Source organism: Camelus bactrianus, chromosome 21 (assembly GCF_048773025.1).
Source record: "Camelus bactrianus isolate YW-2024 breed Bactrian camel chromosome 21, ASM4877302v1, whole genome shotgun sequence".
Classification (NCBI taxonomy): domain Eukaryota; kingdom Metazoa; phylum Chordata; class Mammalia; order Artiodactyla; family Camelidae; genus Camelus; species Camelus bactrianus.
Genome location: NC_133559.1, coordinates 127,604 through 151,037, shown reverse-complemented (window position 1 = coordinate 151,037; position 23,434 = coordinate 127,604). Strand labels below are relative to the sequence as shown.

The 23,434-nt window shown below is 55.3% G+C and overlaps 1 protein-coding gene across 3 annotated transcripts; it reads left to right on the top strand.

Moving 5' to 3' along the window:
• Positions 1 to 670: 670 nt before the first annotated feature.
• TCF25 (TCF25 ribosome quality control complex subunit) lies at positions 671 to 23,376 on the top strand. Of its 3 annotated transcripts, none has more exons than XR_006720086.2 (18): positions 671 to 983; positions 9,427 to 9,591; positions 10,367 to 10,441; positions 11,557 to 11,675; positions 12,120 to 12,185; positions 14,538 to 14,620; positions 15,531 to 15,661; positions 15,837 to 15,936; positions 16,560 to 16,653; positions 17,884 to 17,976; positions 18,089 to 18,194; positions 19,185 to 19,344; positions 20,294 to 20,381; positions 20,937 to 21,095; positions 21,174 to 21,264; positions 21,603 to 21,758; positions 22,767 to 22,839; positions 23,077 to 23,121. XR_006720086.2 is itself a non-coding variant. In XM_010969977.3 (18 exons), exons 1-18 carry the CDS (start codon positions 792 to 794, stop codon positions 23,230 to 23,232), a joined length of 2,031 nt encoding a protein of 676 aa, XP_010968279.2. In that variant the 5' UTR covers positions 671 to 791; the 3' UTR covers positions 23,233 to 23,376. The 3 variants fall into 3 exon arrangements, 2 of the variants coding, with proteins under 2 accessions (XP_010968279.2, XP_045362645.2); XM_010969977.3 differs by having other exon boundaries at positions 21,679 to 21,758; positions 23,077 to 23,376; XM_045506689.2 differs by lacking the exon at positions 20,937 to 21,095 and having other exon boundaries at positions 21,679 to 21,758; positions 23,077 to 23,376.
• Positions 23,377 to 23,434: the final 58 nt, after the last annotated feature.

Here is a 23,434-nt window from a genome sequence, read left to right as displayed (position 1 = left end):
TCGGTCAAGGTGGGAGAACGCCTTGCCCGCACACCACCTTGCCCTGGCATCGGGACCTCTGCAGGGCAGGGCTTCTCGAATCTGCCTGCACATTCTAATCCCCTGAAGATCTTTTAGAACTATCAATGCCAGATCCCACGTCGGAATTTCTAGGGGTGGGACCTTGATCCTCAGTGTAAAAGTTCCCCCAGGAGGTTATGACCCACGGTAAGGGTGGTGAACCTCCACCTGAGACCGCGGATTCCCACACCTAGATGGACATAAGAATCACTCGGGCAAACTCCCCGGACAATCCTGAGGTTCGGTGTCAGTCTCTCCCAGGGAGGGGGTGTCCAGGAATCCGCAGCGCAGGAAGCTCCTCGGTCTGAATGTGCTTACTTTTAATAAGGAGGGAACTGTCTCGCCTGCAGCCGTGGAGGCGGTCTGCGGGGACTGGGGACCTCCCGGCCTCCCGGCTGTCGCTTGCGCCCTGCCACCTGGACCAGCCCGCACTCAGCGTAGCAGGCTAGCAGCCTGAGCGCCCAGGTCCCGGTCGCCGCCCCTACGTCAGTCCCGGGCGCGCCTCTCCAGGACCTGGAGACACCAGCCCAAGTCGCGCGAGAACTCGCCCGGAAGTGCCCGCACCTTCTTTGATGCCGCCGATGACGGAGAGGAAGTTCCGGAGAGCCGCAGCACGCAGACGCGATACGCCAGCCTCACGCCACCGCGCCGTGAGTGCGCAGGCGCGCCGGTCGCTCTCTTTTCTGCTTTTCCTTCTGTCCGTCTCCACACGTCAGCGGCTGTTGGGTCCTATGTCGCGCCGGGCCCTCCGGAGGCTGCGGGGGGAACAGCGCGGCCAGGAGCCCCTCGGGCCCGGCGCCCTGCAGTTTGTCCTCCATGATGACGATGATGCGGAAGAAGAAGGCCCAAAGCGGGGACCAGGTGGCCGGCGCCCCCGGGGCGCAGGGAAGGAGGGCGTCCGGATCAACAACCGGTTCGAGCTGGTGAGGAGCGGAGCTCCCTGGGGTGGGGGCGGCGGGTGGGGGCGGTGTGCGAGGCGGGTCCGTGACGTCACGGGGGCGGGGCGATGGGGCCTGAGCTGCAGCGGGGAGGGCGGGGCGAAGGGAGTGGGCGGTGGCCTGATGCCTGTGGGGCGGGGCCGCAGCGTTAGGGGCGGGGCGAGTGAGTCTGGGAGGGCGGGGCTCCAGCCTCGGTCTCAGGCTCAGGTATCCCGCGCCGGGCCATCGCGAGGTCGCCCAGACGTTCTCACAACCCCGGAGTCGGTGTCTTGGTCTTCGCTGCTTCCTCCCGCAGCAGATGTGCCTTGGGGAATAATGCCCCCGGGTCTCCTAGGCGCTGGCCTCGGCCTCAGACCTCCCTGTGCGGTACCTAACCTGTCTCTTCTGCTCACCTTGGATCCCCAGCGCCCTGTGCCGGCGCACACCAGGCACTCCGCAGCTGTGGCGAGTGGGTGAGGGAGGAGCAGTAGGCCTGAAGATCCTGGAGAGACTAGCTGCCTTTTGTACGCTCTCTGGGCCTTGCAGCTGCTCCCAACTTTGCATAAAGTTGGCAAGTTAAGGGGCCCATCCTGAGACAGTGGGGCGTGTGGGCCCCCAGTCTGGAAGTTCCGTTTAGAGATTATTGACGTACCTCTAAGGTGTGAGACAGCTTCGCGTTGGAGTTTCTGGCGGAGTCGGTTCTTCACATCCTCCAGATAATCCGACCACCTCTTCTGACCGTTCCCTTTCCCCTGCTTATTGTTATTTGTTTCTTAGCTTTTTTATTATGGAAAATTTCAAACACATACAAAAATAGAAAGAGTACTCCTAGTAACCTCCTGTGCTCATGGCTGCAGTTACCCACACGTGGCCAGTCCTTCCCAGGGCTCCCATCACGCCTGCTCACACCCGCCAGTCGTTCTTCTGATTTCACTCAGAACATCCCAGTTGTTAACAGGCTGAAGTCGGTTTGTGCTCTCATCAGCTGTTCTCGTGAGCCTCACACCAGGTGTTCCTTCGCCTTTTCCCAAAATTCTCCAGGTTTAAACAGCAGTAGCTTATTTGGAGGACGTATGCCAGTTCCAGGCAGTTCTGCCATGTCATGTGTCTCACCATCTGGGAAGGAGGTCAGGTTGTCCCCATTGTGTCAGTGAGGTAGTAAGTGACACCTGCAGTGTAAGTCCAGGCTTTCTGACTTAGAGTTGTGCTCTTAACCGTGCTGTGGTATTTGTCTCTGAGGCAAAGGTAAAATTCCTGCTGAAGAAGCCAGGACATACATGGGCAGTGTCAGGGTGTTTAGGATAAATGAAAAAGGAAAAAAAAAATATAGGTGCTCATGTGTATGAATGGAGACAAAAGATGCTTGTGTGGCCTCCCTGTGAGAGAGGTCAAGGACCAGGGACCAGGGGCGTCGCTGCTCAGTGCTTTGCTGTCTGTCTTCTGCTCTCTGGTGGGACGCTGATATTGCCGGCACAGATCTCCATCCTGATCTCTTGGCTCACATGTCATCTCTACATCTGTCTCCTCTTACATGTCCCACAGACACCTCAGACTCAGTGTGCAGACTTTCACTGCCCTTTCTGCCTTTTCCCCTTCCCTGTCTGGGGGCATCTCCACTCTCCTCTTGCAGCCTGGAGAGCACCTGATTGTCTTTCTCTCATGCCCCATGCAGACCGCTGTCAAGTCCTGGATGCCAGGGTTGCTCCAGGCACCTGTAGGGTGACCGTCGCCTCTGACCTGGGTCATCCTGCTTCTCGACCAGTTCCTCCGCAGTGTCTGAGCATGGCAGCCACGGTGACCCTGTGATGCCCAACTGCCCTCAGCCCTCCTTTCCTCACAACCCAGGGCCCAGACTTGCCCTCTAATCTCTTTCTGATCTTGTTTGCTCTGCTCCAGCCACAATGACCTCCCTGTGCCTTCACTCTGCCCAGAACACTTTGTGTTCATGCGTCCCCTCCTCCCTCGGCTTTTGCTCACAGGTTACCTCTGTGTCTTACCTGCCCTTCCCACTGACTTAAAGTTATAGTCACCCCGACTCCTGTCCCCTTTCTTCTGGTCTTTCTCCTTTTTCCCTGACAGTTATCACAGAATGTACCGTACAGATGACCTGTGTGTTCTTTTTATCTGGTGCTGCTGGCCTCCCACTGCTGGAGGAGAAGCTTTGTGAGAACAGAGACTTCGCTATTCCCTAGTGTGTCCCCAACGCCCAGAGCAGTGTCTGCACCCCTGCATGAGTCAGCGTTTCCTCCGAGGCCAGCAGTGACTGTCCCTGGCCAGAGTGTGAGTGTCTGCACACAGGTGTTGGAGTCTGAAGGACCAAGGTTTGAATTCCAGCTCCACCTCTTCTTAGTGTGAGAATGTGGACAAGGAGCCCAGCATCAGCCTCAGTTCCCGTTTCTTGGGGATGATCTTATTCACTCCGTGGGGTCGTCACGAAGAGTAAGTGAACTGATGTGTGCCGTAGCCCATACCAGGCTCGCAGCACTCAACAAACACAGATACTAAATGATGCTGAAAACCAAGAGGGGTGCAATAGAACTTAATTGGAAATGTGTGACCCTGAGTGACTTATTAGAGGTGTTCCTAAGCGCTGTGCTGCTCTCTTGGGAGGACACCCTTCTGTTACTTTGTGGCTGTGACTCCTCGTTTCTGGCTCTTGAGTAAGTATCCTTGGCCTCAGATTAGAAATCATCTTCCCTACTTCATTCAGTGGGGTTTTGAAAGTCAGGTTTGTTGAAACACAATTTATATATAATAAATGCACCTGTTTTAAGGGTAGAGTCTGAGTTTTGCAGCATATCACACTGTGCAGCTGTTAAGAATGGTGCTACAAAGTAGAACTTACCAGTATTGTGGTGTCAAGGACCACTTTGACAATCTGATGAAAACCACATAAATTTTGAAAGCCTATCAGGATTTATTCTGTAGCATTGACAAGTTTTCCCCCTGAGGAAGATCATTCTTTTACAAAGAATTACACGTGTGTGTCTCTGTTTCCATGTACAATATAGTGGCCATTCTCTGAAAATAATTGGAAAAAATCTAAACTGTGCAACTAAATAAAAACAGACTTCTTTCAAAATAAGAGTCATCGATCAGGTTGCTGTTTTTGGTTGGAGTAAGAACTTGAAATTGTTCAGTGATCTGTGACTTGCCAGCGTGTGTGCCAGCTTTATCTTTGATATTCAGTGGATTTTGATCCTTTCTTTAGATCCTTCAGGTTAAAGTCATGTCATATCATTTCTTTTGTCCTCCGGGCTGTGAGATAATCTTTAGCAAAGGTGGTACCATGAATGCCACTGTCTGCCTACAGACAAATATGAGGCTTTGTCATTCCTGACTGCAGACGGTGGAAGTACTTCCTCAGTAATGCAAAGTGTCAGTGAGACAAGTAACTTTTCCCCCCCAGCAGCACTACTAGGGGCCCTAAAATGAAAGGCTTAGTTTTATACAGCCAAAAACAATCTGTAAATGAACTGAGCGGTGGATGAGTAAAAGCAGAGGGAAGACTTCCGCTTCTAGTCGTAGCAGAGAGCTGGCAGTGAGTAGCGCTCTTGCCCTGAGCAACTGTGAAAGTAGCAGAGTGTACGAACTGTTTTCAGATGCTGGACAACAAGCATTGCAGGTCTGAGGTCCCCGAGCCGACTGGCCCGGCTTTCTGCTCAGAGACACTGGGACTGGGAGTCTGTCCCAGGAGATCGTGGTGGTAGCACTGAGCTGAGGGCACGGGTTAGATTTGGAGTCTTCTGAGGTGGGTGGAGTCACTGGGGCAGAGGAAGGGGGTTCCAGAAACCTGCTTGGGGTCTCGGGCTCAGCAGCCGAGCAGAGAACATGCCCTGGGGAGGGACAGCAGTCGAGAGTCACCGCCACCTGAGCTCAGAGCGTGGGAAGACATTCAGCTCTGAGCAGCCAGGACGGAGCGGCCTGGCGATCAGCAGAGGCTCCAGAAGGGCCATCGGCAGCGCAGGAGGGGGTGCTCTGCGTCTGTCCTGCAGGGGCTTCAGAGTGAGGGTAGGAAGCGTCGCCCCGACCTGCAAGTGTGCTAACCCCCGGCCTGGACAAACTAGCGTTCTCCTAAGGAAAAGGACAGAATGCAGTCACCTGGCAGTGCGGCACCACGCGGCCAGAACACTCTGAAGCCAGCAGATGTGCGAAGCGGCAGGAAGACACAACTCGACCAGGAGGAGCAGTCAGTAGAAACAAACCCGGAAATGACAGATGGGAAAGTCACACACAAACCCAAGACAACGCATAAATGTAGTCTAGGATTTAAAGTCATGAACACGGTGAGGGAAAGTGTATGGACTCTCACCAGAGAAATGGAAACTGTAAAAGAGCAGATTCCAGAAGTGAAGAATGTAGGATCTGAAGTGAATAACTCACCTGATGGTCCGAGGAGCAGATGAGGTACTTGACAGGATAAATCGGTGATCTTGAAGTTTGGGCAAGAAGCTACCCAGACTATCCGGAAAGGGGGGAAACACTGGAAAAACTGGAGCCTTGGCACTTAGTAGGACAACATCAGGTAGTCTAATGTGTCTGATCAGAGGAGCAGAAGGAGAGAGGAGGGAAATTGGGTTAAAAAAAAATTAATGAAACAGTAGTAGAAAAAATCCCAAATTTGAAATGAACATGCCACAGGTCCAAGAAGTTCAACAGACTCCAAGCAGGATCTGATTTAGCAACAAGTTAAATCATAATTGCTGAAAACCAGTGGTGAAGAAAAGTCATAAAAGTAGCTGGAAATAAAAGATGCATTGTCTGCAGGGAAACGGTCGCCGACTTACCTGAGATCACAGCAGACAGTGGGCAGTGTCTTTAAAGTGCTGCCCATTTACAGTCAGCTGTTTTTTTCCAGAAAATCTGACCTGACAGTCTATATCCAGTGAGCTGTTTTTCAGAAATGAATGTGGGGTGTGGGGGAGTGTGCAGCTTGGGTAGAGGGTCCTGGGTTCAACCCCCAGTACCTCCATTAACAAGTTAAAAAAAAAACCTAATATTTCCCCCACCAAGAAAAAAGAAAGTGGAAAATGAATGTTAAATAAAGATATTTTCGTAAACACAAAAGCTGAGAAGAGTCATTGCCAAAAGGTGTGCACTAAAATGTTGAAGGGAACTGGATTTGGAGGGAAATAATCCCAGATGGAAATGGAGGTGCCTGGCGAGGAATGAGGAGTGCTGGAAACAGTAAATCTTGGGGCAAATACACAGTGTTGTCTAGTTTTAAAAGTTCTTTGACAGATAATTGGCTGTTTAAAGCAAAAATGAAAGTGGATTGTTGGATTTCTAATGTGAAAGGGCAACTGTGGCAGGAGTCGTGCTGAGGAGGGAGCCAGAGCCCGGCTGCTCCCAGAGCCTCGTGTCCTGCGCATTAGCCATAGCCCACGGGAGGGATGCCCACCGCGAAGTCCGGGGTAGCCACTGAAAATGTGGAACAAAGACATGGTGATCTGTTCGCATAAATACAGGTAAATCCATGGACACAGCAGCACCAGGAATTCAGAAATGGAGTCACATTTACAGTCAGCTGTTTTTTTCCAGAGCAGTTCAGTGGGGAAGGTAGCATCTCTGTAAGAAGCCTTGTTAGATTAACTGCCGTCTCTGCGGGGAGAAACGAACTTAACCATCTACTGCACCCCCGCACACACAGTAATGTGTTCCAGGTGGACCATAGCTCCCCCTACTAAAACCATCATGCTTTTACAGGAAATCATACGAGGGTATCTTTGATTGCTTAGGCTGGGTCCAGGAAGCATAACTAAGTATGCAAAAGGATTGATACGGTGGACTTCATCTTCGATGAGCAGAAGTTTTAAATTTCGGTGAAGTCCACCGTATCAATCCTTTTGCATACTTAGTTATAAAACTTCTGCTCATCGAAGATGTAGTTAGGAGGATGAGCAGGCATGCCACAGATGGGGGACGTCACAAGACACACATGACAGAGGCCTTTCACCAGAGGGTGTGAGTCAGCCCGATGGTCAGGACTGAACAGGAGCTTCCCAAAGGAGTGGGGGGCCCCACGGGGTTAGTCAACAGGTAGATGTAAATTAAAGATGACACGCTGCTGCTGTACCCTCACCAGACAGGCCAAGGTCAGGAACACAGACCAGCAGGCGGCCCTGGAGCCGGCAGCCCCTCTCTGGGAGGGTGTCCACTTGGACCAGCACCTAGAAGCTGGCCCAGCAGCTGAGCCCAAGTCCGACAGCTCATGACTCCATAACCCCTGCTGGGTCATTACCCTCAGGACTCAACTTCACAGATGCTCTCAGCTGCTGGTTCAAGATTGTCCCAAACAGGAAGCGAATGGCTTCCGTGGCTACACTCACGTGCGTCCATGGGAAGAGATGCTGCTCGGCAGTGACATGGGACTGCTGACAGTGCAGACGTCTGCAGGACGGACCTCAGAAACGCGGCACTGTGACTCAGCTAGACGCAGAAGAAGACACTCTGGTTGTGATGTGATGTTCTGGGACAAGCCAGAGTCATCACTGGTGAAAAAACCTAGTATTTGCCTACGCCGCTGGAGACATTAGTGAGGGTCAGAGGCGTGTATCTCTGGGGTAGGGGGGTTCCTGTCTTGCTAAGACCGTGGACTGCATACCTGTGGCACACCTTGTGCTGTGCACCCATCTCAAGAGATGTAAATTTTACCCCAGCTTTTTTTTTTTTTAAATCAGGTTCAGTTCCAGCTCAACAAAGATAAAACCCCTTCCCAGTACTCTTTGAAGTGTCATCACACCCAGTCCTGTGGAACCCTGGAGAGCACATGTGTAGTGGGCAGGGAAGCCTTGAAATTGGCCACCGTTCGGAGACCTCAAAACTGATGAGAGTGACACTTTGGGATAGCAGATAGGGTTGATCTCAGTACGGGGCAGAAGCCTTGTGGGGTCAGTGAACTGTGCTCTTTCCACCGAAGAGACCGAATGGGGCAGGTCACACAGTGTTCCACATGTGCAGGGTCAGAGGTTTCCTTCCTGTTGAAGTTGAGCTTGGCATAGAGCTTGTAATAAGTTTGAATTTCTCAAAACACCTGAAGTTTCCAAAAGGGGCTCAAAAATAAGAATTTTTTTAAAGAAAGTGAGCCTGGCTTAATAAAAGTGAACCAGTTCCAGCTTCCCTGAGAGACGTTGCCAGTGCTGTGTGGTCACGTGCTGGCGGGAGTGTGGATGGGGTTCCTCTGTGACCCCACTGGTCAGAGGAAATGTCCTCAGGGGCCTCACCCCAGTTTCCTTCCTTTGCTCCAAGATCTGCACAGCCAGACTGCACCTGGGCCCCTGGCTTCGCCGGGGCTGCCTCGAGAGCAAAGTCCTTGCCCGGGCATTGGTGCTGTTGGATAGGCCTCAGTTTGGTAGAATTCCAGTGTCTTCAAATCAAGTGCTCTTTTTATTTAAAAAAAAAAGTGAATCTGCTACACAGACAAGCATAATACACCCCCGAGTTTTACCCTTGACTCATGGGACTCTGCGGGTGAGGAAGGTGAAAGCACACCTGTGCTCTCCCTGCCTGGAGACGTTCCAGCCGGAGCCCTGGGCCTGATGGGACTGGTCAGTGACAGTCACTGAGGATGCATCCCAGTCTTACTTTTTAAGTTATCTCAGGGTTCTGGGGGGTCTGGATTTTATTTTTATTTTTTGAGCTTTAGAAATTTTTCAGGTGTTCTGAGTTGAGTATGTTGTTCAATGTTTTTGTTTTTGGACCTCAGTGAGCCAAATTGGGCCCCTCAGATCGGGTTCATGAGGCCTGGTGGCTGCTGCTGTCTATTGCTGCTTTTATGTGCTGATTCCTTTATGCGCTGGGAGCCAGAGCTTCTCCAGTATCTGTCCCCCACCCACACCAACTCCGCTTCTCCTGCCCCACCCCTCCAGAGCTTCTGTATATGTGTCTCTAGGACCCAGCGTTCATGGTGTCCCTGGGGTTCGTGTGCTCGCATGTGTGGTTCGCCTCTCTCTGTGGCTCTGTAAGGCCCCACAGACTCAGGAGTCACTGTTACTGTTAACTGCGTGTTGCTTTTTGTTTTATCAGGATAAAGTCTGTGGCGAGGTCGGCCCTGCATGCCTTCCTTAGGCTCCAGTCCTGTCTGCCAGCGTAGACAGGCAGCTGGAGTCCAGTAAGGCATTAACTGAACATATATGCTGACAAGTCTTCACTCCTGGGTGGTGCTCAGTGGGAGGGAAGTTGTAATGCATGGGGGATTCTTCATCCTGTCGGCTCTGAAGATGACCCGTGGCCACATGGCACCCCAGTGTTCTCCGGAGCTTGTCCACTGAATGACCCTTATCCAGAGCTGTTTGGAGGTGGCACCATGGCTTCCTCTACGAGTTAGTGACCTTGAACATGCCTACCCACCAGCTCCAATCTTCTCCCTACAGGCGTCTCAGTGTCACCTTTTAATCTGTGACTGGGACGCGCTCCTAACGCCCTTGCCGACCCCCATCTCTGCTTCCAGATAAACATTGAGGACCTGGAGGAGGGCCCAGTGGTGAACGGGGAGCGGCCGGATTGTCTGCTCACAGAGGCGGGGGCTTCAGGGAACAAGAGGAGATCCCAGAGTGGAAGCACAGAGACCAAGAGAGACGGCGAAGCGGCGGACAAGGAGGGGCCCCCGGAGCAGGTGTGACCCTGTGGGGACCAGGAGGTGCCGCCTCGCACACTCTGCTGTTGTTTTCTGGGTTCCATGTTGTTAATTGCCCAGCTGCCCGAGCGTTTCCTTGGGACCCCTGATTGGGTTTGCATGAAATCTATACTAGCAGTGGCTGGCGGGGGCCGTATCCAGGGTCCCCGCGACTAGTCTTACCTGCACAAGGCTTGCCTCTGCGTTGTGAAGGGTCTGCTCCTGCCCAGGTGCAGTTTTCTCTGTGACTGTGTCTGCGGCTTGGTTGGTTGGACGGGGTGTTGGGTGGACACACCTTGAAGAGACATCCAGGCCAGCTGAGGGTTGGGTGTGGTGCCGGCCAGCATGGCAGGGAGGGTCTCTGCAGGGCCTTTTGCCCTTCATCAACATGTATCCACTGCAAGCCTGCTGGTGGCCCTCTGGGGACCTCTGCCCAACGGGTGGCACAGACACGGGCTGAGCGGTGCAGCTCAGGGTGGTGGGGCTTCCCTGAGGACCTGCACACCATGGCGGAGCGGGGTGTCAGGTGGCCCCACGAGAGGTCTTGAGGCGGAGGGCCTGTGGGGTGGGGAGAGTGAAGACACAGCGAGGATGAGAGCAGGGCCAGGCACACAGACAGTCGTCGGGAGGCCCGAGCAGGGTGGGGGCGGCTGGTGGGAGGCAGAGACGCAGGTGAGTCGGTGGGACACTGGGGACGGCAGGGTGGCAGCTCCGGTTCTTGGGCTGTAAGGTGTAATAGTCTCTTTCCACCGATTGACATCTCTTCCTTTGTCAGTCTAACGCAGCCGGGAAGCTCCGCAAGAAGAAAAGGAAACAGAAAAACAAGAAAACCGCTGCAGGAGAGGCCTCGGTGTGTGCCTGTCACTCCTCTGCTTTTCTGACTGGTTGCTTTTCAGTTTTCAGTTTTGTTAGGTAGAATTGTTATTTTCCTTTTTTTTTTTTTTTTTTTTTGAGGGGGAAAGTAATTAGGTTTATTTATTTGTTTGTTTACTTAATGGAGGTACTGAGGATCGAACCCAGGACCTCTTGCATGCTAAGCATACACTCTACTGATTGAGCTATACTACCCCCCCCATTAGGTGGAATTGTTACAATTTGCACATATACAGTGTATTGCATGTAAATACATATACACAATATACTGTACATATTTTTTTAAACATATTAAAAATATGTGTACTGTTCATTGTTTCTAAGATTGTTTAGAGCTTTAGCTTTTTAAACTTACACAGTTATCAAAGGAATAAAGCCAACAAAATAAGAATTAAATCAAAAAGATGCATACACCCCACTATTAATAGCAGCATTCTTTATAAGTACCAAGATACGGCAGCATCCTAAGTGCACATCAGTAGATGAGTGGATACAGAAGATGCAGTATATGTATGTGATGGAATGCAACTCACCCATAAGAAAGAAGGATATTTTGACATTTGTGTCTTTTTGTTCACTTTTTTTTTTCACTTCATAAACCAGAGTTTTGTAACTGGCATAAATATTTCTATTGCATCAAAAAAAGACAAAATACCTGGAAATAAACTTAACCAAGGAGGTTACCAATATTTTGAAACCTGTAAAACTCTGGCTGTTTCTTAAGGTGGTTTGGAGAACCATTTATTTTTACTTGATGTTTTATTTGACTCATTCAGAGGTCGTGGGACCTCTGAAATTTGTTCACTTCTTTCCTTGAGGGCCAGAACACCACTCTGTGCTTTTCCATTTTCTGACAGACATCTTGACGCGGGGTCCGTTCCCGACCTGTGGCTCTGACTGTTCTGAGCTTCCTCTTAGTACACAGCTCTTTCCCAAATGTCTGTGCAGCCTGTGGTTTTGGACTGCACTGTCTTTCAGGAAGGAAAAGCAGTGTAACACTTGTTCCTTACAAAACTAAACCATTTTGCTGTTGGTTGCTGCACGTAAGGTGAAGTCGGTGTGGTGACGAATGTGTCGTTTGGGGGCTCTCAGGAAAACGGCCTGGAGGACATCGACCGCATCTTGGAGAGGATTGAGGATGGCAGCGGCTCGAGCCACCCGGGCCCGCCTCCCCTGAGCACAAAGAGACACGTGCTGTACGTGGAGCACAGGTAGGGCCTCTGCCCTCCCCCCCCCCCAGACATTTGGGGAGTGGGAACAGGAGGGACGTTCCCATATTTCCGAGGACTGTTCTCTGGTTCTGTGTATCTGGGAACGTTCTTTCTTATAAAGTAAGATGTTGTTCTGGCCAAGTACGCCTCCCTTGTTCTGGCAGATGCTTAATGAAACCCTGCAGGCTGCTGGCCACCTTCCTTCCTAAGTCAGGGAAGACCCTCAGTCTAGTCCCCAGGCCTGCACTGCTCTGAACTGGCCTGACAGGCGGTGGCTGGTCTCAGCCACAGCCGTGAGGCCGTAGAGCGCATGGGCCTGCACCCTGCCTTTCACGCCAGAACAGCTGTCCTCCCTGCTGGGTTTCTCGGTGACTGTCTGAAATTCCTGGGTCATTGTGAAAGCACTCAAGTTCACTTTTCTCTGTAAAATTTGCATTTCTCTAGGCACTTGAATCCAGACACAGAACTGAAAAGGTATTTTGGTGCTCGAGCAGTCCTGGGGGAGCAGAGGTAAGACCTGCATGCCATGTCCCCTGCTAAGGAGAGGGAGGGGAGGGTGTTTAGAGCCACAGTGAAAAGATGAACCCTTGGGATCTGAATGGGAGCGAGGGAGAAGCTGTGCGGCCCTGCCTGTGGCTGTCACCCTCCGCCCCTAACTCCGCCTGCGCCCTGCCCAGGGCCTGGTTTTCCACGGACTCTGGAACTGAGCTCCTGACCCTGCAGTCTCAGCCAGGGCGATTTTTGCTTCTCAGTCAAGAGCAACGGTCGCGTCATTCTGAGATAGTTTGGTCTCTGTTAGTGGGTGTTGGTGGCCAGTGGTGCGGTGTAGAGGCCCAGAGCGCAGGGGTCCCAGGCGCCCTACTGGAGGGTGGCTGTCCTGCCCTGGCCACTCCCTCACAGGGTCCAGCCCAACTAGAGCTTTTACTTGGCGGAAGCTGTATCTTTTCAAATACATGTTTTTTTCTGATTATAGAACTCAGCGCTGCGTATGAAAAAGAACACTTATTCAGGCAGTTCAGGGTTGTCTCCCGGCACCCTCCAACGATAGCCATTCACAGTGGTTTGCCACCCCTCTTGGCCTCATGCTTGTGCACATGCATGTGCACACATGTACACACACGTGCACACGCACACACAGCTGAGTCCTGTGCGTTGCTGGGGCATGCCCCGGGGTCCGGTGTCGGTCAGCACCACTGCACTTGGTGAGGAGACCCCTGCATGGCGTCCCTGGGCAGAGTTAGCCATGTCACCACTGCCCTCTGAGGGTGGTGCCCCTTATGCCCACGACCTGCGACCTGGAGGTGGAGGAGGCTTTAAAGTCTGTCATTGTATGAAGCCAAAAGCAGCCTTCGTGTTTCGACTTTTGTTTGTTTGATTATGAGTAAGGTTGAGGGGTTTTTGTGTTATTTGTTTATACTTTTCTTTTTCTCACTGTGTTTGCTTTTATAATTTGCTTTCATATTTGGACAGAGGGGTCTCTGACTTTGCCTTCTATTTGGAACATCAGTGAAAACATTTTAACTTTGAAGTCCTCCTCGTCTCCCCAGGGGAGCCCCGAGTGGAGCCTCCTCTCCTCTGCCCACCCTGCTCTGTCCATCCGTCCGCATACACGTGTCTTTGCCTGGTCTGGTTTCTATGCACATCACAGTTTTTACTAGAAATTAGTGAATAGTAATTACATACGTTATTTTTATAGTGTTATACGTATTTATTACATTTACTTTTTGAAAACTTGAGTCCTGCCAGAGGGCCTCCTTAGGAAGCATGGCCCCCTGCTCACTCCCTCACCGCACTCCTCAGAGACAGAGTCTCAGCTTATTTCTTGTGTCTCCGGTGGTTGCCATGGCTCCCCAGACCTGTGCTGCTCTTGCGGGCTCTCCCTTCCGGACCTTCCCTGCCTCCCTGGCTCACCCTCAGTGCGTTTCCACTGCTGCTGATGTCAGTCAGCTCCTTGCTAGTGGGCCGCCCCTGGGCTCTGTGGACGAGGCGGCTCCTGCGCATCCAGTTAATTCTCCCTTTTACACCTGACTGGTTACCCAGAGTCATTCCACATCTCCGTCTCCTTCAGGGTTTGCCCACGCTCTTCTTGAGCAGTTCTCTTGTCGTGTAGGTTTTGACTTTCTTTTTGGTAGAAACATGCTTTTGTTACCCCATTCCTAACACAGTCCAGATTCTTTCTTTTTTATTATTTTTTTAATGAAATAGTTCAGACAATCAGGAAAGTATACAGAGTAATATATATTACTCAGCCTAAGAAATACAGCATCAGCCATAGAGCAGAGGACTCCTGAAGCAGGTGTGACCACAGCTGGGGAGGGTCCGGACCTGCAGCAGAGACCCCGGGCCAGAGGGCTCGCAGCACTGGGCTGGGCATGGAACGCAGGCTGGCCCTGCTGCCCACACATGTGCTTCTGTCTGGTGGGCTTTCTTCCAGGAGTGGGCTGTGTTGGGGTCCTGACGCCCCCATCTTCATTGGTACCGCTTTCCCTTTGCACAGCCCCTTGTGCTGGGGGCAGTCTCTCGGGAGCAGGTGGAGCAGCCTTCGGGCTCCGCTCTTGCCTCGATGAGTCGCTGCTACCAGCTTCTTCCCACCCTTGTCTTCTGTCAGGTTTCCAACTTTTGTTTCTTTTTGACCTTTCCTGCCATTTGGCTGGACTGTGTGTTTCCTGTTTTCTTTTCTCTTCCTGAGGTGGTTTGGTTGCTGAGATCACGGTCTCCAGCCTTGTCCAGGGGTGTTAGGTCCCACTGCTAATGCTGTCTGCATTCTGCCCTCGTCCTGCCTAAGAAAGCCCTGCTCCCGCCCAACCCTCCCTACGGAGGCCGGTGGCCTGGGTACAGCCGTGACATGTCTGTTCTCCGTAGGCCGCGGCAGAGACAGCGCGTGTACCCCAAGTGTACGTGGCTGACCACCCCAAAGAGTGCCTGGCCCCGGTACACCAAGCCAGGTAAGGGCACTGTGGGGTCCATGCCTGGCGGGCCAGGCCACTCCTCTATATGCAGAGGCTGGAGGGGGGAGGCCGGTGTCTGGACACAGACCCACCACCATTTGTGTGTTTTCCGAGCCGTGTTTAATCAGCTTTTCTCTACCTTCTTCCTCTGTGTGTGGACACTGAGCCACAGGAAGCAGTCAGGGTCACATCTCAGCTGTGGTACTATATGTTGTGTTGCAGACCAGTGAGCGCATGTAACTTACGGGGAAGCACCCCAGTGTGGAAGGTTTGGGTGTGGAGCAGCCCCTTTTGGGGTGCTTGGCCATGTGACATGAAGGGTCATGGGACCCCTGTGTCTGTGTGCTTGTGCGAGACCCCCGTGTGCTCAGTGAGGACGTCTTGTCCCCACACCCCAGCAGCAGCCCCTGAGCACAGACAGAGAGGGGTTCATTGCCCCGGGGTCCTGCAGGGCTGGCCAGGGTGAGGCCATCGAGGGAGCGTGGGCAGGGGCGTCCTGGGACCCTGAGCAGTGTCAAGAAGGCCTTGGAGGGAGAGGAGGTTGTCAGGTTCATTAAAAGAAGCCAGACCCCATCCACCCAGAGTCAGCATGGGGTGCAGAGAGACAGAGTGTCTGGTTGTGGGTTACAGTCCCTGTTGGCTCAGAGGCCTGGCTGCGGCCCTGCACTGTCTCCCACGCCTGGACTCCGGCTCTAAGTAGACAGTGTTTGGGCCTGACCGGTGGTGGGAGGGGAGCTGTGCCCCGTCCCTGTTGTCCTGGGTTGCTGTTCCATCCATGCTCCAGGGGGAAGAAACTTCTTTACAAGAAAAGAGCAGACAGGTGGTGGTGGGGGGGTCACTGGTGTGGCCTGAGCTGTGGACAGTGAGCCCTGGACATCCTGGGGACCTGACTCGGGCACTCCTCCAGGTCTGTCGATGCGGCTGCTGGAGTCCAAGAAAGGCCGCTCCTCCTTTGCCTTCGAGCACAGCGAGGAGTACCAGCAGACGCAGCACAAGTTCCTCGCTGCCGTCGAGTCCATGGAGCCGAACAACATCGTGGTGCGTGTGCCCACTGACCCCAGCGTGCTCCCAGGGGCCACCGCCTCTGGTGTGGCGGTCAGGGCACAAGGTCCCCAGCTCTCACTCCAGACCATGAGGGGCAGGTGGTGAGCATCCCCAGGTTTAAGAGCCTGGGGCCTGCCTCGGCCCTGTCAGCTGCCCTCCTGCCTCGTAGGTGCTGCTGCAGACGAGCCCCTACCACGTGGACTCGCTCCTGCAGCTCAGCGACGCCTGCCGCTTCCAGGAGGACCAGGAGATGGCTCGGGACCTCGTGGGTAAGACCTAGTCGGCAGCCGCAGGTTAGGTGCTGGGAGCACGGTGGGTCTGCAGAACGTTGTTTAAGCAACAGCTTTACGGGGGTAGACTTTATATAGGACGAAAGTCACCTGTTGCGAGTGTCCAGCCTCCCCCCAGCTGGTTCTGGGTCGTTTCCAGCTCACGTGAAAGAAGCCCTGAGCCCTCAGCTCCGGCAGCTGCCAGTCGTCTTTCTGTCTCTGGCTTTGCCTGTTCTGGACTTTCCTGCAAATGGGACCATGAAACGCATGTTTCTCCTTGGCCTGTTCCATTTACCACAGTGTCCTCAGGGGTCACCCGGATGGCCAGTGTGTCGTGATGGCGGTCCACGTCTTGTGGCCTGTTCCCCTCTCAGCCCCTGGGAGTGCACCACTGTGGGCGAGTGTGGGTTTCCTGAGGAGGTGTGTGCGTTCCTCTGGCTGGAACCCAGCTGTTCCAGGTCACACCCCTGCAGTTGAAGTCAGGGTCACATGTGTGCCCTTTCACTTTGCACGTTGCGGTTTTGTGGCTCCCTCCTCCCTCCCAGAGCCTGCCTTGCCATGGGGCACAGAGGACAGTGCAGCCGCCGCTCTGGCTGACGCCCTCCCCGGTGTCTGGCCCACAGAGAGAGCGCTGTACAGCATGGAGTGTGCCTTCCACCCCCTGTTCAGCCTCACCAGCGGGACCTGCCGGCTGGATTACCGCAGACCTGAGAACAGGTGAGCTGGCCGCCTGGGGGCTTCCACGGACGCCCCCCGCTTTCTCTTGCAAGTGTGTTGTAGCCGTCACAGGTGACATGAGCGCCATTGTGGGCGTGGCAGGAACAGATGGCATGGGACTGTCCGTGAGGGGTCCCACAGGGTCCCTGAGCATCTTGCTGTGGTGGGAGCTTGCACGCAGGAGGCTGGGCTCAAGGCTGGACAGATGAGACTGGCCAGGGTCAGACCTGTCTGTGTCGGGGGAGCCTCACCAGCCACGTTGCTGTGGTGGGATGTGCAGTTTTGTTTCCTCGTGTGTTTGGACTGAGGAGTCCTCAGCCCTCCAGCTCAGGACCCACTAGAACGCTTTGCGGGCTGGCGTTTGTGCTTGGGCCTTAAGTCAGCACAGCCCTGTCCCATCCTCGCGGTGAGTGGTCTCGCATGCACGAGCGACCCTCTCTCTTTGCAGTTGCTTCTCCCCCCAACGCCCCCTCCTCCCTGCTGCCCTCACCATCTGTCCTGGCGCCCTCTGCCTGGTCTTCAGGGCCCTGCAGGGGTGGGGGTGCTCTCTGTCCTGGGTGCCCTCCCCATCCCCCTGTCGCCTCCCACCAGCTGTCCTTGGCCATATCCACCATGGGAGGTTTTCTCTGCCCTGGAGACTGCTGGGCCCTGGGGCGTGGTGACCCCACTGCACAGATGACCTCCTCTGTGTGCTGGGTCTGAACTTTCTCTGCTGCTTCTGTTTGTGTGAGTTTCTCTCTCCAATTAGATTCTTGTTTCTTTGAGGTGCTATAAAGTACTGCTATTCCCAGGTGTTAACAGGGCAGTGAGCTATGGATAAAAATGACAGGCCGCCAGGACCTTTGAGTCGCAGCCCTTATGGCCCAGCAGCAGTCCTGGTAGCAGCTTTTGAAAACTGGGGGTGGGTTAGGGAGGCGACTACATACAGTGGGAGATTTTAACCGTCTTCCCTCAAACGGTAAATAGTTAAAAAAAAAAACAAAAAAACAAAACCCAGGAAGATGAAGGTTCGAGCTCACAAATAGGCTTGGGTTTCTGTACGTGGCCGCTCGTGTGGCCGCGCACAACTAGCAGGGCGTCACCTTCTCTGCAGACGCAAGAGCCCTGGCGGACGCTCACGCTGCTTAGGCCCCACGGGAAATGCCAGCAGAGCCGGCGGGCAGAGGGTGGACAGTGCTGGACGAGGCGCCGGGCGACGCCCTCGTTCACGAGGAACTGTCTTGGATCTAGGAGCTTTTACCTGGCCCTCTACAAGCAGATGAGCTTCCTGGAGAAGCGGGGCTGCCCACGCACGGCGCTGGAGTACTGTAAGCTCATCCTGAGGTGAGTGTCCGCACCGCTCCGGCTCACCCTTGGGGCCATAGCTGGGGCATTTGCGCACCGCCCACTCTGGGCTTGTCTCCCTCTGCCCTGCCCGCTGCGCTGCCTCCGGAAGCCTGGAGCCGGACGAGGACCCTCTGTGCATGTTGCTGCTGGTCGACCACCTGGCACTACGGGCAAGGAGCTACGAGTACCTGATCCGCCTCTTCCAGGAGTGGGAGGTGGGTGTGAACACGCACCTCAGTCCAGTCTGCGCTCCGGGCGTGGCTGTGACCCCACGGGCGGGGTCTGGGGCAGGTCCCAAGTGCTCCTGCCTCTGTCTCCCTCTGCCACTTGCTCACGGTGAGCACAGACGTGTGTGCAGAGAAGGCTGTGGGGTGGGGACAGGCCATCACGCCCGACCTCTGGACGCACCTGGGGGTCTGAGACCAACACGAGAAAGAACGTGAACTGTCTCGTTAATGACCTTGGTGATGGTTCCATGCCGTAGTGGTGCCGTTTTAGGTACATTGGGTTACCTGTATGTGTTTATGTCAATCTCACCCATCTCTGTTTTAACGTGGCTGCTGGAAGGTGGACCCTGACACGCGAGCTCACCTTGCGCTCCTGTCGGACGGCAGCATCTCAGACCTGCTCAGGGCACCCCTTCCCATGAGCGGGTAGCGGGCAAGGAGATGACCGCTTTTTCTTTGTTTCTGTGCGTGAACTTCTTCACAGCACGTGTCTGTGCACAGTGGGAAGATGGCTGTCTAAACCATTTGGCCTAGGTGGGTGAGAAGTCCCACCTGCGGGGTCTGGTTTACACACGTTCCTCCAGTCATAGACGCGCAGGTGCCGGCGCCCCCCACGTGGGGCCTGTGAGGTCACAGACGCGTCCTGATGGGTGCGCGCCGTGTGCGTCCGCGGTGTGTATGGAGGGAGGTGGGAGCAGTGCAGACTCAGGGGTGGCCCCGCCACCGGCTGTCCCTCGCTGAGCCCCCAGGAAGTGGGTGTCCACCCTCGTCTTACAACTGTGGCTGCGCCTCCCGGCCCGGCGGAGTCCCCATAAGCCCGGTCGTTGTATCTGTCTTTTCCACACACAGAAGCCCCAGGTGTGAGAACGAGGGTCTTCACTCTGAGGGGATGGCTCGCCCAGGGACATCCGGGCACCTGTAGCTTTGCCTTCTCTGCCTTCACCACCGAGAAGTCCCAAACTTCTCCTCTCCCCGTAGGCTCATCGCAACCTGTCCCAGCTCCCAAATTTCGCCTTTTCTGTGCCGTTGGCGTATTTCCTGCTGAGTCAGCAGGCAGACCTCGCAGAGCAGGAGCTGAGCTCCACAAGGGAGATGGCGTCTCTCCTGATCCAGCAGGCGCTGACCATGTTCCCTGGAGGTGGGTGCACCCCACAGCCCCGTGGCGCGGAGGGTTCCCGTGGCATGCGCCACAGCTGCAAAGCTGAAAAGGAGTTGAAGCGGCTTTGGTCTCAGTGTCTGGGGTTTTAGGGCGTCTTTAGATACTGACTGTTGGGAAATCACATACTCCCTGAAACAGGTACGTTTCTGGGAAGAGGGCAGGGAGCTGGGCATGAGCAGGGCTGAGTCAGCAAACTTAGCTTCTATCAAGTCCCAGTTCTCAGTGGGGTGAGGAGCTCAGAGATGCTGTCCTGGGCCTTGTGGATGACCTCCAGCTTCCTAGCACTCCCTGAAGGTGTGGGTGGGTGCGGACGGGAAGAGGCCTGCAGCTCCTCCCCTGGGGCCCGTCGGCAACTCCAGCACATCCTCAGAGGGTCTGCCCCACCACCGTCAGGTTCTGGTGAAGTTGGGGTCCTGCTACCACGTGCAGCTCCACAAGGGCTGTGTTCCCTCCCCCTCAGTGAGTCTGCTGTGGGTGGCCGGGGTTGGGTCCATGTTGCTCAGGGCTCCCAGCAGACGATGTCCTCACCTGGCCCCCCATCTGCTTGCATGTCTTAGCCCAGCTCTCCACACACTGGCTGGGTCTCAGGGGAGCTGACCTTCCCCCATCGAAGTTCCCAAGTTAAGAGACAAGGGCCTTGACAGGGTGTTAAGAGTTCTGGGGTGGGTCAGGGGTCCCCGCACGGCGACCCAGAGCCAACCTCCTTCATCCAGGGAGCCTCCCCTGTCAGAGTGCCGCCCCGGGGAAGCACTGCAGCGGGTGGGTGGGCCGCGTGGTCTTTGTAACTAGAACTTCCAGCACATGTGCTTAGGGTGCTCCTGGGTGGATCCCCTCAGACGCAGACAGGGCCACGGGGGCAGAGGGGCCAACGGCCCCTCCCTCAGCACCAGCCTTGTGGGGCCTGACGAGGGCTCCCCACCCCCCACAGCGCTCATGCCCCTGCTCGAGTACTGCGGCGTGCGGCCCGACGCCACCGTGGCCGGCCACCGCTTCTTTGGACCTGATGCTGAGATAAGGTACAGGGGCCTGCGGGGACGGCAGCACACAGGTGCTGTGGGGGTGCCTGCAGGGCAGAGCTGGGGCCTGGGGTGGCTGTCACCCTCCCCCTGCTGCTGGCAGGCCCAGCAGACTCTGTCTGTGTGGGACCTGGGTGGCAGGACTGTCCAGCACTCGGGAGGCCTGGGGCCCGGGCCACGTGGGCGTCTGCTGGGCGACCTGTTTAATTTCGGTACAGCTGTTAGCGTGGTCCAGGCATCTATGTTGGCCCACACTAGCTCTTTAAATTTCTCATAAGAGTTAAAGAGAAGTACTGATGTGGGAACCGGCCGCCTCAGACCCTGTGAGTAAACTGAGATGGTCGTTCCGTGTCTGTGTGGCAGACACACATGTTCTTCTATTTGTTTTTGTCAAGGCACTTACACTTGGTAAGAACACCATACCCCAGGTTGGCAGCCCTCTCTGGGCGCCTCCTTTCACTCTGGGATGCTGGGTACACCTCGGACACCCCCACAGGTGCCAGTGGGCGCATGGCCTGAACCCTCGGGGGTCTTACAGGCCTCCCTGCCCCACAGCCAGCCCCCTGCCCTGAGCCAGCTGGTGAGCCTGTACCTTGGGAGGTCACACTCCCTCTGGAAGGAGCCCGCCACCATGAGCTGGCTGGAGGAGAATGTCCACAAGGTCCTACAGGCAGTGGATGCTGGGGACCCTGCTGTGGAGGCGTGTGAGAGCAGGTGAGCTGGGGGCCGGGTGCCAGGCAGACAAGGGCAAGGCCTCCGTCCACACGCTGCCCTCATCTCCCTGGGCCCTAGGCGCAAAGTGCTGTACCAGTGCGCGCCCAGGAACATCCACCGCCACGTGGTCCTCTCCGAGATCAAGGAAGCTGTTGCCGCCCTGCCTCCGGTAAGGGCAGGGCTGAGCGTGGGAGCTTCATGTGAGCTCTGCCCTGGGGCTGGGGTCCCTCCCCTCACAGACACTCGGCACTTTGAGTGACAGCTGTGCCTGCGATGTTCCACGACCTCACGGGGCTCAGACCCCGCGCTGGTAGCACTAAAGTGAGTTCTGGTCGAGGTCACAGCGTGTTGAGCAGAGGTCCTGTGGCCCCACACACGCTTCTGCCACCGGGTTCGTCGAAGTTCTGCATGGGCAGAATGAGTGTCCTGGTGGAGGGATGCTCCCCCCCCCCCCAGAACTTCTAGTGTTGTGAGCAGCCGTGTGAGCAAGGACCACTCCTTTGCCAGACCTTGTCAGACCACAGAGAGGTCTGGCCGGAGTCGAATCGGCTGGTCTCACTCTGCTCTGCGCCCCTTTCTGAAGGATGTGACCACACAGTCGGTGCTGGGATTTGACCCTCTGCCTCCTCTGGACACCATCTACTCCTACGTCAGACCCGAGAGGTACCTCCTGCTCTTCCTTCTTGCTCACATGGCTCCAGGCCCGTGCTGGGCAGGGGGCTTGTAACTCAGACCCTCAGAGAGCACGGTGACTGGGGTCACAGACTGGCTTCTGCAGGTCATGTGCTTAGAAGGCTGTCTGTCTGTCAGGTTCTGTAGTAGGTGCTGGGGACACAGTGGGAACGGAGAATCTCTGCGCTCATAGAATCTAGAAATGAGTGTGGAGCCAGAACTGCAGTACCAGACTGCTGGGGAGGGAAGGCTGGTGAGCCCAGGATGGGAAGACGCAGCCTGTGCCCAGGCCTGGCAGGGGACGGCGGGGGCACGGCAGAGCCCGAGCCTGCAGCCGCCCTCAGAGTTGGGTCACAGAGAGGCTCCCTTCTCCTTCCCTCCGGCCTCTCAGGCTGACTAATTGCCTGGGAGAGTCACAGACAAATTTTCCCACTTTCGGGCCTCAGGCCAATGTACTTTTGTAGAGTGAACCTTTTTTTTTTTTCCTCCACTGAATTACCTTATAAAAGTTAGAGTTCACATTCGTAGGGACATCATCCCCGGTTAAGGTTTCCGATCAGTTAAGATGAAAATTACTAATTACTAGTGTCAGTGGGTTGAAAACTAAGCTGACACGCTGGCCAGGGTCACACTGAGGCTGGGTGGGTGCTGGCCGGCAGTGGGCTCACTGAGACATCGAGTAGGGCTGGGCTGTGTCCCCATCTCGCGAGGAGGGCACCACGTGATGCATGCTCTGGGACCTTCTCCGTGCCCTCAACTCTGCAACCACAGCTCTTTTTAAAAGCAAGTGCAGCTTGGCTGTGGAGGCCCTACACACATTCTCTGCTCAACAAGCCTCCTTGCAAAAGACCAGAGCAGTCTCCCCATGGCCCCTGCCCCTCTGTGGGACCCCAGGGCCCAGCCCCCCACCCTCCCCGACAGGCTGCCTTGTGGGGCTGCCGTCCTGTCCCACCAGTCTGCTCAGCTTTGCCCTCTGACCTTTCCCGACTCCCCTTCCAGACTCAGCCCTGTCAGCCACGGAAGTACCATCGCCCTCTTCTTTCGGTCCTTGTTGCCAAACTACACCATGGAGGTACGTGGAGCTGGTGTCGTCCCCACAGCCTGGGCTCTGGCATGTCCTGGTGGAGCCAGCACGCGGGGACCAGTGTGCTTGGGAGCTGGGCCGGGCCCACTGAGACCTTGGCTGCCAGCTTGGGCGAGACGCTGCTGGGTGCACGTGGCTCACTGCCCCTCGGGTGGCCAGGCGCCTGAGACGCATGTCTGGCCCCGGGGGAGCTCGGCGGGAGCTCATAACATCTTGTTGCTGCAGGGGGAGAGGCCAGAGGACGGCGGGGCTGGTCCGAACCACAACCAAGGCCTGAACAGGCTGATGCTGGCCGTGCGGGACATGATGGCCAACTTCCACTTCCACGAGCTGGAGGTGCCGCTCGAGGACAACCCTGAGGGCGACGGGGAGTGGGACTGAGGGCCCGAGGTGGGGCAGACGCCCCCAGTGCTGTGCAATTATGTTCTTGATTCTGCCTGGTCAGAATTGGCCAAGTCCCTGAAGTGGACGTGCTGACGCACGGTCCGCCTGCCTCTTCTATAAACGTGAACAGGTTGTCTCTGCCAGGCGTGAGCTCTTCCTTCCCAGGCTGGGCTTAGCGCCCTAGGCATCCTGAGAGAGC